At 37.4% G+C, this 13003-nt stretch overlaps 1 protein-coding gene across 3 annotated transcripts in view; it reads left to right on the top strand.

Moving 5' to 3' along the window:
* PIK3C2A (phosphatidylinositol-4-phosphate 3-kinase catalytic subunit type 2 alpha) overlaps nt 1-13003 on the top strand; it is a 50857-nt gene that overhangs the window by 26519 nt on the left and 11335 nt on the right. For all 3 annotated transcript variants that reach the window (XR_010721857.1, XM_066187630.1, XM_066187629.1), the window contains exons 9-22: nt 572-715; nt 2770-2812; nt 2903-3116; nt 3213-3335; nt 4757-4924; nt 7119-7227; nt 7960-8102; nt 8725-8913; nt 9360-9453; nt 9710-9804; nt 10149-10329; nt 10865-10969; nt 12014-12106; nt 12355-12484. Coding sequence is in view for 2 of the 3 variants with exons in the window: in XM_066187630.1 (XP_066043727.1) it covers nt 572-715; nt 2770-2812; nt 2903-3116; nt 3213-3335; nt 4757-4924; nt 7119-7227; nt 7960-8102; nt 8725-8913; nt 9360-9453; nt 9710-9804; nt 10149-10329; nt 10865-10969; nt 12014-12106; nt 12355-12484 (1831 nt within the window). In the remaining variant the exon portion in view is untranslated. The remainder of the gene's footprint in view (nt 1-571; nt 716-2769; nt 2813-2902; nt 3117-3212; nt 3336-4756; nt 4925-7118; nt 7228-7959; nt 8103-8724; nt 8914-9359; nt 9454-9709; nt 9805-10148; nt 10330-10864; nt 10970-12013; nt 12107-12354; nt 12485-13003) is intronic.

Raw genomic sequence — 13003 nt, 5'->3', positions numbered from 1 at the left:
TCTTCTGTTGGAAGAGTAGAAGGAAGAGAATATTAGGAGCAGCTGAACTTTGTCTTAAGTAGCCTACAAAAGTGTATTAAAGTGAAGTAAAAAAGATTAGTTCCATCATGGAAGCAGTACTGTACTGTAAGTAGTAGAAGTGTCAGTGTAATCTAAACCTGTATCTCTGTGAGCTGAAATTGAAACACAGCTTCTTTAGCATTGCTTCCTCACACTAATTGAATTTTCTTCTTTGAACTGCACTTTCTTTTTAGGCCATGAAGGAAATTGAGCTTAATATCTCATTAGAAAATAATTTTTTGCCAACACTTTAATAGAAAAATGGTTGGGAATCTCCTGATGTTTCCTGGCACCCCATTCCAGGATCTGTACTACTGTGTTTTTGGCATTCATAAGGTGGTTCTCAATATTGAGGTTTTTCTTTATTCCAATCATTACACCACAGTTTAATGTAATGGAATATGCATCTCATAGTGACGTTTTCTTGGCAATTCATTAAAAAGCATTAAAACAATACTGGGTTTCCCAATTGTGATCAGATCAATCTGTTCTCTCATACATTCCTTATTAGAACCAGCATAAAGCAGTAGATCATGTAATTAAGACTGTCAGAAAAATCTGTTCTACATTGGATTGTGTAGAGACTCCTGCAATAACAGAATCAGTGAAGAAACTCAGGAGGGCTGTCAATCTCCCAAGGATTAAAAATGCTGAGGTAAACTTTAACTCTGTAAATTGCGTATTTTAACTGATTAATATTATTTCACAGTCTTTAGTAGATGGCAATAGCAGCCATAGCTCTGTCAGGGTTATGTTGGGGTTTTTTTTGTTGGATGTTATTTATTTATTTATTTATTTATTTATTTATTTATTTATTTATTTATTTAGCTTGACATCTTCCATTTACTTTGACATCTCTCTGCTGTTAATGCAGTAATTGCTTGCTTTGGGAATATTTTCCTTTTCTAGATAGTGACTAGTTTTAAAGTACTGTTTTCTGGTTCTGTAAGTAGAAACTTCTGTCACTGGAGATGCCACTAAATCTGACTGAGGGGAACTGACAGGAGCTCATGCTGTCTAAAATTAATGGAGTTATGTTTCAAAGGAGGAATTGACATCATGTATTTTTCCAGTGGTGTTTGTGCTTACCAATAGCATCTTAAAACTCTTAACTGTTTATGCTCCTGCATTCCTGAGCATAAGGACAAACCCAAAATCTCTCAAGTAGCGCAGAATCTGATGATGCAACTGCCTTGTAATGAATGGTTCACTTGAGCAGGACAGTCTCAAGTCATGTTGTCAAAAACAGTCAGTAAGTGGAGAAGTGTGCAAATAAAAAGGCTGAATAATCTTACAATGCTCTTTCTGTTGTCCTGCTGCCTTACTAGAGTGGCAGTTCACGTGATGCTCTGTTTGCTTTTGGCTTCATCAGTTCAGTGATGTATTTGTAATACTGAGCAGAAGACTGATAAATATAGTTGTCACAAGAACTAAAATTCTTACAGGGAGGTGCAGAAGACATGAGGACAACATAATGAAAAACAGCATATAGATATTTTTTCAGTGTTTGCTTTTTGATAGGAGAAGGCTGTAGAAATAATTAGATTATAGTGTACAAATAGCTCCTAAAAATAAAGTTGTTCCAGTAGAATTTGAAAAAGGTGGAATTTTATTAATAAAACCGTGCAATTATTTATAAATATTTATTAATAACACCCTGCAATGATGGACATTGGCTTACACAGTAATGTGTATGAAGGCATGCAGGACTGTTTTCAGAAACAAAATTGCTATAAATGTTGGAGATTGTTGCATTGTAGTCTTTTGTAAGATACTGTTTGATTTTATTTTTTTAAAAGTAATTCTTTGTGGTTGGAAGAATGTGACATTTTTTGTTATTCCAATTTCAAGCTGAAGATGCTAAATTAGTACACGAAAAGTGTAAGGAGAGCTTTCATTCTTCTGCACCACCTGTGGCAAACTTCTTAGGAAGTTAAAAATCTACTGAGGTTTGATTTTAAACCACAAGCTTAGTTTTCATTAAAAAGTTTAGTTTTATCAGGGCTTGAATTTGGCATGCAACCCTTCCTGATTAGAAGGGAGTAAATTCCCATGATTTGTTTGTCATCTCTTGGTTTCAACAGTGTTTTTGTTGAGACTAGACATTGCTGTGATGTTGCATCATGTTGAGACTTCCATTTTATCAGACCAAGAAGCAAACAAAGATAGTACAAAGTAACAATCCTTACTGTTTAATTAAACAGTTTTCTCAGTTGTTTAATTTTTTTAATTCAGTAAATTTATAACTCTGCCAACAAAAGGTACCTTACCAAATGCCACAAACAACAACAAAAAAAAAACTATTTAAAGCTGTTCTGATTTAAATTACTGGACAGTAAGCTAGTGACCTCTGCTTTCATCCATAACGGCCCTGAGCAAGCTTTATCTCTACCTAGAGAAGTCAGATTATTCTGAGCAATATTCCAATGTACTGTGTTCTGGACTTGATAAAGAACGTCAGAACAGGTGACTTGACAAAAAATGAGCTTTTGAATTCGGTGAATAGTTGCTGCATCATATGGAAATTGTGATGGTGTTAGTTAACTCTTGAGGAACTTTGTGTGAAAAGATGTGTTACATAAACTTAAATATGAGCTTAATTCAGATACTTCATTATTTCTGTATAGGGTACTTAATAGCTGTGGAAAATTAATATGGATTTTCAGTATTGAAATTTCCTCTGACTTTAAATTTCCTCTGATTGTGTAGGTATCCTTAAAATGTGGTGATGACAATAGCAAGAGTCCCTCTGGTGAGTCAAGCTCTTCAATTTTTATTTAAAACCTGTTTAGAGGTGACTAATTTAGGAAAAAATGCGTAAATAAAATAAATTATCATTTAGGTTCACTGCAGCCTGAAAACCCGCTGAAAGTGAGTCTAGACCAGTTGACAAGGGCAGTTGAGGCCCTTCTGCAACTCCACACAAATTCCTGTAGCAGTTCAGCAGCAATTTCTCCAGAAGAGAGTAAGAGTACCAAGGAAGCTTGGACTGCCACAGATCATCTCCAATTCACAATATTTGCTGCTCATGGAATTTCTTCTGGTTGGGTGTCAAAGTAAGTGACTTACTTATTGTAAAATTCCTTCTTTTATAGATTCTTTATAATGTTTTTATGAGTTTTTTATGTTTAACTGTTTTTTTCCTTGCCCAGTTATGAAAAATATTACTTGATTTGTTCTCTGACCCATAATGGAAAAGATCTGTTCAAACCTGTTCAGTCCAAGAAGGTTGGCACATACAAGAACTTCTTCTACTTGATTAAATGGGATGAACTGTAAGTGACTTCAGCCTGTTAAAACTCAATAAAATGTTTTGTTTTAGCTAGCTGCTGAATACAGTCATTCAAGCAACTCTTGGTTCTAATTCCATTTCAAGCATCCAAAGAACAATTTACTTATCAAAATCAGGAATAGTTTTCCAAATGGTGTTTCAGTGCTCATTTTAAAAGGGGGAGTGGAGATGCTGGACAAGTGCCCTTTGCTAATGTGTTTGTAGCATACAATTACAGAGAGTTGGGAAGGTCATAACATTCCTTGCAATGGGAATGGCTTGTGCTGCTTTAAGAGGGATTAAAGAATAAAGCTTGCTTGTATGTACTGCTCAATTTATGTAAATGGAGAGGAAAAGCAACTCACTTTTACTAACATGAATATTGAATCCGTTTTTGTTCCAAGTACAGAGGGTAGAAAGGAAGAAGGAAGAGCATGCAGAGAAAAGATAGGGAGATAATGGCAGGTGGTATCTGATAACTGAAAGGGGAGTGTTTTTCATTATCTGTGCACAGCTTAATCTCTGCCACTTGAGTTATCAGGCAGCCTGTCATAGCTGAAGCATCATGTGAGCTCTGTGATGCCCCATATCTACTCTCCTGACTGTTTTTAAAGGTCAGAGATAGACCCTAAGGAATACCCTGAAAGTTTGTGGTGAGCAAATTATTTCAGACCAGCAATGAGAGTTTCTAGAACACCTCCCTTCAGAGAGTACTCCAGCTACCTTTTTTTTTTTCTGGTGATGCATGGGATTAATTGTCAGATCTTTTGCTGGCAAGTACTAGTGTATTAAAGTGAAAGGTCTGCTAGATTGCTTAAAAGCTGCTGACAACAGTATAGTGCTTTATAGTGCAATTGTCATGTTTTACAGAGAAATCAAACTGAAAGAACATTTTTAGGCAGTAAAAGCAGTGTAAACAAAAGTGGAAGCTTGAATAGCTCAGTGAGGTGTGTACTCCTCAGCTGCTGCTTTTTAGGTTTTGTACCATTTAGAATTTAACTTTCTGTAGTTCTTAATAGATTCTGTCATTTGGTTGGGAAACTATTGTCAGCTGACCCTTTCAATCTGAAAAATTAGAAGGTGGCTAACATGGAATTCTGGATGCCCTTCCTAGTGAGTGGAGTAGGAAGACTGCTTATGCTGGGCAGGTCAATTCTGTGCAAGGAATATGATTTAATAGACAGAGAATAAAAAGGGTTGCTCCAAATCTGACTACAGTGCAGACGTGCAATTTTGCAGGTTTTACAAACTGTTGGTGTGGGAGATGGAGTGAAATATGATTGCATGGATATTTAACACTTGTTGTTCAATGTTAATTGACTTTTTGAAAGCAAGAGGCATAAATGGATTATGTGGATAAGCCTGTAACTTACTAACTGCTGCCTTTTTTCTAATTGACTTATTTTTAATACTTTTATTTTGTAGAATAATTTTTCCCATCCAGATTTCACAGTTGCCTTTGGAATCACTCTTATGTCTGACTTTGTTTGGAATCCTAAATCAAAGTAGTGGGAGTTCCCCTGACTCAAATAGGCAGAGAAAGGGCCCAGAAATTTTGGGTCAGGTTTCTCTACCTCTTTTTGATTTTAGGCGGTAAGTATCCAAAACGTGGGTAAGAGTATCAATATAATTTGTTCTCTGTAAAGCTTCCTCCACACCCATAACTATAGAAATTGCCTCTCTGATATTGAATATAGTAGGCCATGATAAAGGTAAGAATTGTAAACTATACTGATACAGAAAAAATACAGTTCATTAAATAGAGGACAAAATGTGGTCCTGTATTGTAGGATTTCCATCTAACTGGCTGAAAAAACTTTACTGCTGGAGGAAGTTAAATATTGTTTGGATGATTATATCCTAGAATATTTTAAAATTATTCCTTTTGATTCAGAGCTGGCTTTATTTTAAACAATTAAAATACGGGGATAATTAGCAAGTGTGTTAAACTTATGGCATATTTCTGGTTTCAACTGGCTTTCCTTCAAATACAGCTGCTGGGTGCTGTTATACAGTTTTCACTAAGAATGAAAAGCCTGCTGTAACTTTACTAAGCTGAGTGTTTCTGGATTGACTCAAGTTGCTTTGTGCTTCCAACTTTGATTACCAAGTGCATTCCAAAATGCTTATCACTTGGGCAGCTACTCAGTGAGACATTAACCAGTAGGCTTGAACCACAGGTGCCCAAATTAGACATCATGTTGCAGAAGCGATCACACCATTGCGAAACAGCTTCTGCATTTATACTTAAGGTTTCCTATTTGTGTGTGCTGCTGACTTCTAGGTCTGACTGGAAGTTTAAATTGTCAGGCAAGGCTACAGAAAGGCAGCCAAATCTTTCCTGGACAGTTACTGCTGTGTGTTGCTTGTGTCTATTTCGTGTGTTTTGCATCCTCTGGTTTTGGATTTGACTTCTTGTTCTGCTTTTTCCTTTGTCTAGTGATGATTCCAACAGCTTGAGGGTGTCACAGTTTAGGATTTCCTGCATTGCAAAGATGGCCTGCAGCTGCTTTCAGTCTCCACCAAAGCTTGGATTTCTTTTCATAAATTATGCTTATTTCAACCTTCAGTTTAAATGCTGCATTTCAGTCTCCCATCTAAATACCACATTTCACAGTACTTGAAAACACAGCTTTTGATTTAAATTCAAATTTATCTTGTCTTCATGGTGTCCTCATAGGAGTTTGTTTGGGAGAAAACTGTGTTTTCTGTTTATGCAGAGCACTGCAGTGGTGTGTTTTGTGCCAGAGCATGCTGAGTAACCTGTATGTAGCAGCTGTAAAGATGCTTAGTGGTCTAATCCACTTGCAGTGCACATAAATTAAATCCAGACCTAGGTAATTAAACTTGGTAGCCAAATATTCCTGTTACAGTTGAAAATAACATCAGTGGAAGGCAGGAGCTTAAACTTGAAACTAACTGAAATGTAGGGAGAACAAAACTGGTCATGTATGGGTTTTGGAATAATCCATGGCCAAGTTAAAATTCCTTCTGCTGAAGTGCATGTGGAGTGGCTTAAAACGTCATTACTCGAGGATGAGACAGAAGGCTGTGGCAGCTATTCAACTGGAAAATTATTTAAAAGAATAAGCTGTTCAGTTGTGCTTTAGTGGCACGATTTGGTAATCTTTATTGGTGTGACAAGCTCCTAGTTAATCAATATTTACATATAACAACCTGTTCTTTATTTGAAATACATATAAACCCTAAAACGTCTTTCAAAATATGCTTAAGGCTTGGCCTTCAAGCAGTCTTTTGGACAACATTTTGATTTTAAAAGAGTGATGGAAGTTTTCTGTACCTAACATTCAACACTTAATTGATTTATGAAGTGTAGTCAGTTGTGCCCTACTAAGTTGGAAATGGTGTTAATGTTGGGAATACACTGGCAAATGCATTTGATAAGCCCTTGCAGAATCTAGTAATATGGGAAGTCCAAGCAAATGGTGATGCCTGTAAGATTCATATGCCTGGGCCTTTATTCTAGAAGCTAAGGAGAGAGTGTGTGTGTGTGTGTGTGTGTGTGTGTGTTTGTTTTCAGTTTTTTTCTCAGAGGCAACAGTATTCCTTTTCTGAATTAAAGAACAGGGAGCATCTAAATTATCTGTGTCAACTAAATCAACACTGAACTTTTACCTTTGCCTTTTCCACCTAAAAGGTGTGTGCAGCCCTTTAAAGCAGATAAAGTACAGATGACAGCCAGTGAAAATCAGTTAATTTGGCAACTACTGTCTTGGTGAAGGAAGCAGACTGTGATGCTAATAACTTGTACATGTTCTTTTCTCAGGTTGCTAACTTGTGGGACAAAGCTGTTGCAGCTGTGGACCTCATCACATCCTCATCATGTGTCAGGGGTGGGCAGTAAGAAAGGAAATATGGAAAGAGTAGTATTGCAGGTGATACATTATTCTGATTTACTCTATCTTTGTTTGAATATTGTTAGTCATATTAGATGAATGTTTGAGGAGAGGGAAAGTACTGCAAATATTTGAAAGTCAGTATAGAATAGTGATTACTAAAGTGTAAGGGCAAAGAATGGGAAGCCCCTGGAAGTCTGTACAAATCTGTTATTGAATAACTGGAAATAAGAGAAGTCAGAAGTGCTTTGGCATTACATGCTGTCAGTACTGGGAGAGGATGTTTTTGAAAGCAATCCATAGAAATGCATGCTGAGGTGGGAGTTGTCTGGACACAAGCAGTAGCAATTCCAGCTCCTTTACACAACATTAGCACCTCTCTTTCTCAATTCAGAGCTCAAATTTCCCTCCAAAGGAAAGGTGGCTTACTAGGCATGGTTCAGCAGTCCCAAAACATGGTCTGAGTCAGTGGTTGGGTGGAAACCACTGGTGTGGGTTTGAACAGCTCTGTGATTATCTCTGCTCTAAGCATTCTCACTTCTCTTCTGAGGAGTGCTGCAGCCACTGCATTGTGCAATAACACAGCTGTGCATTTAGGAACCATAGTCATGTAGAAAAATTAATATGGAAGAAAAATACTCAGCAAACAGTATCTTGGGACTGTTGCACTTGTAGAACCAGAGTTCAGGTACCCAAACATCTGAGATTGCTGGAAGGGTGAGCTTTCTCTACTTAAGGACTTGCATCATCTTTTTTCTTTTTTTTTTCCAGATTGACTTCCCATCCCATGCTTTTGATATTGAATATAAAATGCCTCAAGCTGCAAAGACTACTGTGCATCATTCTGTAGAAACATTAGAAAAACCATTGAGAGAACGTCTCCTTGCCGTTCTCTCCAAGGATAGCACCATTGGGTACGTCCATATCTTCCAGCTGGGCTCTTTTTGCACATGACGATTTGTAGCTTGAGTATGGAATGCTTATATATTCTTAAGTTTCTGTATTTTTTTTTAATATATTGTGAAGACCTGTAGAGACTTAAACAAGAGATTGAATTAAACATGTGAAGTCATGGTACTGATTTAATGAATTTCCTTGTGCTTTCCATGGCTGGTGCTATAATAGTTTCTTGCTACAAGACTGCTGCCCCTTTGCCTGCCTGTTCCTGCTTGGCAGTTTCTGAGTTCCGGGGAGCAGTGGTAGTCTCAGCAGTGGCTGTTTGTGTGCCATGGAAGCTTTTCTGTCAGCCTTTCCTACTCCTCTGCACCTAACTAACCTTGATGGTTTTGGTTTATTTCAGATTATACTAAAACTTAATTTTGTGCTGCCCAAATTATAAATCTGAACAAATGTTTCCTTAATGTTTGAGGCTTTATTTGGTTTCTTGTTTTACTCTTGTGGAGAAAAGAGTCATTTCAATGTCATTCCATTCTATGTGTTAAATTATCTGTATGAAAGCAACAGTCAGTGGCATTGGGGTTCATTCAGGTGATGGTTTGTCGTATGCATTATAAACTGAAATGCTCTTATCTGCAGGCTGTCAAAAGAAGATAAAGAACTTTTGTGGGAGAAGAGACATTATTGTCATAGCCATCCTAATAGCCTACCAAAAATACTGGTTAGTGCCCCTCACTGGGACTGGGCAAGTCTTCCAGAAATATATTCATTACTTCAGCGGTGGCCTCCTTTATCACCCTTAGCTGCACTGGAACTACTTGATTCAAAGTAAGAAAACCAGTGTAAATAAACTCTCTGTGTTTTGTTCAGCATTAAATGACTTTTCTTTGGTAGAAGATCCTGGAATGGTGTTCTGTGGGAAAAAACTGAATTTCTTGTGGCAAAAGTTAAATGTTTTTAAAATTTTAAAGAACCCCATGCTTACTTTATTGATGCAGGCTTAACCAAGTCATGAAGTGAAAGCACAGCAACAGTGGTTAGGGCTCTGAGGTTTAACATGCAACAGGACAGGGGTTTATAGAGCCAGAGTTTTGAGAGGTTTCGAGTGTGCTTGTCCTAAACATGCACATGGAGTTGTATTTTATGTGATGAAGGGCCTCGTACTTGTAGATCCCTTATTGGGCTTTTCCATCTAGCTGATCTCAAAAAAAGAGTAAGAAAAAAATCCTACATGAACAGAGAAAACTTGATGTGGATTTGTGGTGACCTTTTAGGTTTGCTGATCAGGAAGTACGAAATACAGCTGTGAACTGGATAGAGACATTGAGTGATGATGAGTTAACAGATTTCCTCCCTCAGTTTGTACAGGTAAGACTTTCTGCCTACACAGATGTTTGAATTTTTTTGGCTCTTGAAAACCCAAAGGAATTGTTTTTGACTAGTAGCAGAAATGCAGTTGTGTGCCTCTAACTGTAATGCACAGTAAGGGAAACAGTTTGTATAAATAATCACTTTGTGACTGTTCAAAGTATTTGTGGTAATTCTGTCTGTGCGTTAGTCACAAAATATATCTTCATCAAGAGTTAAATGCAGACCTGATTTATGTAATTTCCATTGTATTTAGGCACTGAAGTATGAAACCTACCTTGACAGTGCTCTTGTGAAATTTCTTTTGGCTCGGGCACTGGGAAGCATTCGGATTGCACACTACCTGTACTGGTGAGGGCTTCTTTGTTCCATTGCTCCTGTAATGTGTGTGCCACAAGATTAGTATTTCCAGATAAAAAATCCTTCTTAACATCATCATTCAATAACATAACAATGACTGTTATGACTGGTGATTATACAGAATGTAGATCCTGGTTGTTGGTTGGTTGATTTTTTTTTTTAAGGAAAGAGCAGATAGTGCCTCTACAAAACACAAACTTCTTGTCTTTTCTATCCTGTGTATCAGTAAATTCAGACATACGTAGTACTGATTCACTAAAATATTTTAATGTCTTAATATTGCATTGTTTGTTGTATTTTCCATAGGAAAATATAACTTATATCCTTTATTTCAGGCTTCTTAAGGATACGCTGTACGATACAAAGTTTGGTGTAAGGTATGAGCAAATTCTTGGAGCTTTTCTTTCAGTCTGTGGAAAAAGGCTGAGGGAAGAGCTGGAGAAGCAGACCAGGCTAGTGCAGCTCTTTGGAATGGTTGCAGAAAGAGTAAAGCAAACGAGTGGATCTGCTCGGCAGGTGTGTATGTATTTTAAATTCAGAACTAATCCACTTAATTGTCTTTTTTGTCTAAATTAAAAATGTTATGTAAATGTATCGGAACATTTATGAACCTGTTGCTCTGCAAAGCTTAATGAAGTTGATGCTTTTGTCAAGTTTGTCATCTGAAACGTGGTGAGGTGATAGGGCAAAATAGTATAGGATGGTTTCTGTGTCTGATCAACTGGAAATGAATTTGAAACTGTTACTGCTGAAGAATAATCTCATCATGCAAAAAATGGGATATCTGTTTTTGTGCTGATAATAGAACTTACAGTTTGATGGAGTGGGATGCTGTCATCTGGTTCAGTCAAAAAAACCCCCACAAACATGTGTGATGAGTGTTACATTGCTAGGCTTAGGTATTTTTAATAGCTAAGCCAGCAGCTGTAGTTTCTAGCATTCCTTTGACACTGAGGACTTAGAATAGTGCCTTTGGGGTAACTTTGTCCAGAGGTTTTCTGTAGATGTTGCAGTTAGGAAAATGTCAGCTGAATTTTCTTTTTGTCTGCAGGTTGCCTTGCAGAATGGCATGGAGCGTGTGCAGTTGTTTTTCTTGAAGAACAGATGCCGTTTGCCTCTCAATCCCAGTCTTGTGGCAAAAGAGTTAAACATTAAGGTACTGCACATTCAGGGTTTCAAATACCTTTTGTAAAAATTACATCTAGGTCGAGCTTTTACAAATGAAAAAAATCACTTCAAGTGACTGAAAGCTCTTTATTCTGTGGAGATGAGGTTTGATTTAAAGTGCTGGTTGAATAAGGTAGCAAAATTCACTGAGCAAAGATAAAATGTGTACAAATGTGGTGTAAAAACAACAAAGGCACTTGTGTTAAAAGAAATAGATGTATATCTGTAATAACTTATTACATCCTCAGATCCTGTATCCTGAGACCAGCAATCCTGGTTGTAGCAAACCAGGGAACTACTCAAAGTCCATGAAAAAGTCCTTTGTGCACTACTAATCAAAAGAGGAAATTGACCAAGAATATAAAGTTCAAGCAGTGAGTAAATACTGTGAAACACATGAAGCTACCTGTTACTGATTGTGTCCAGATATGCTGGACAGAGGGAGACAGTAGCTTTATTGTATTGTGAAGATCCAGCAAGTAATAATGTAAGAGAAGCAGGTAAATTATTTTTCCAGAACTCTGCAAGGTCTGACAATATCTGCTCAACCACAGTCTTGATTATATCATCATGCATGACTGAAAACCTAAAAGTTTGTTAACGCTTGAACTAATCCTGTGTTTGAGAGACAGCTCACCTCACTTTCCTTCTCTACTGTAACTAGTAAATCATCAGCAGGGACTTGAAAGCAGATAAATGAGAAGATACTGTGAAACACGCAAATACACATTTTTAATACATCTTCCATGTTTCAAAAAAAAGCTGCTGATAAAATATTTGTTCATGTTTTATTCACTTTTCCCTTCAGAATGTATAAAACGTCGCTGTGCAGCACTGTTGGCTTTTGTACAAGAATTCAACAACTAATAGCCAAAGGGCTCATTATTCAAAGGCAGCACATATTCACCACAATTGAAATGTTAGAAGTCTGAATAGACACATTGTGTGTCAAACCTGCTTGTTGTCAGAATGTCTTGTTTTCTGGGCTAGCAGGAATAGTCCTTTCTGACCATTGACACTAATCTACTTGCAGGCCTGTTCTTTCTTCAGCTCCAATGCAGTACCACTCAAAGTTGCACTGATAAATGCAGACCCGCTGGGAGAAGAAATTAATGTGATGTTTAAGGTAGGCCTTTCATGTGTCATGGAGAAAAGAAGTTTAATGATAATCACTGTTTCATTGGTCTCAATTAATTTTGGTATAGACCAATAAGCTTAGTTATTACGTGAGTTTGCTCCTGTGTGTCTAGAAAGTAACATGTGAACAGGCCATAAAACAAAACTCTGTGAAAGTTTTATGTGAAAGTTTAATTGTAGCCTGTTTCTCTTTTAAGTTTACTGTGTCACTGGTTAACTTTTATTTTTCCATTTAAGGTTGGAGAAGATCTGAGACAAGATATGTTGGCCTTACAAATGATTAAGATCATGGATAAGATCTGGCTGCAGGAGGGACTGGATCTAAGGATGGTTATTTTCAAGTGTCTCTCAACTGGAAAAGACAGAGGTGCTAAACCAGATGCTGCCTTTCATCTTTCCTCCCCTCCTTCAATTTCTTGTCACACTGATAGTGAAAAACCTCTGGGCAGAGGGTGCCAAGGAACAGTTTTCACTGCAAGGAACTTCAGTACTTGAGAGTACAATAAGTTAGATAGTTCTGAATTTCCTGATGGCTGAGCGGCATCCAAATGTTCTCTTCGGCATTCTGTTGTCAATGAACAGTGGGACCAACAAATACAGTGACAAAAGCTGAGGTTGCTCTTGATGCTCTTACTGCAACACAAGAAAATAATGGTGCTATAGCAATCCTTATTCTGAAAGTTCAATGATGGTGAAAGCATTCCAATGCAAACCAAAATGCTGAAGTGTTTGGAGTCTGGTGCAGCTGGGTCAGGGAGTATCGTTCTTGTACTGAAACGTGCAAAAAGAAGAAAAATTTGAACCAGCTCTTGCCATGCACGCACTCTATCCCCCAGAATTAGTGTCATGCTGGTGAAAGTTCCTTGGCAATATGAGGCTGTCTCTG

This window comes from Chamaea fasciata, unplaced genomic scaffold (genome assembly GCF_029207755.1).
Source record: "Chamaea fasciata isolate MVZ Bird 193981 ecotype frontalis unplaced genomic scaffold, bChaFas1.0.hap1 SCAF_7, whole genome shotgun sequence".
In the NCBI taxonomy this organism is placed as follows: Eukaryota; Metazoa; Chordata; class Aves; order Passeriformes; family Sylviidae; genus Chamaea; species Chamaea fasciata.
The sequence above is the reverse complement of the archived record's forward strand: the minus strand, read 5'-3'. Positions and strand labels throughout refer to the sequence as shown.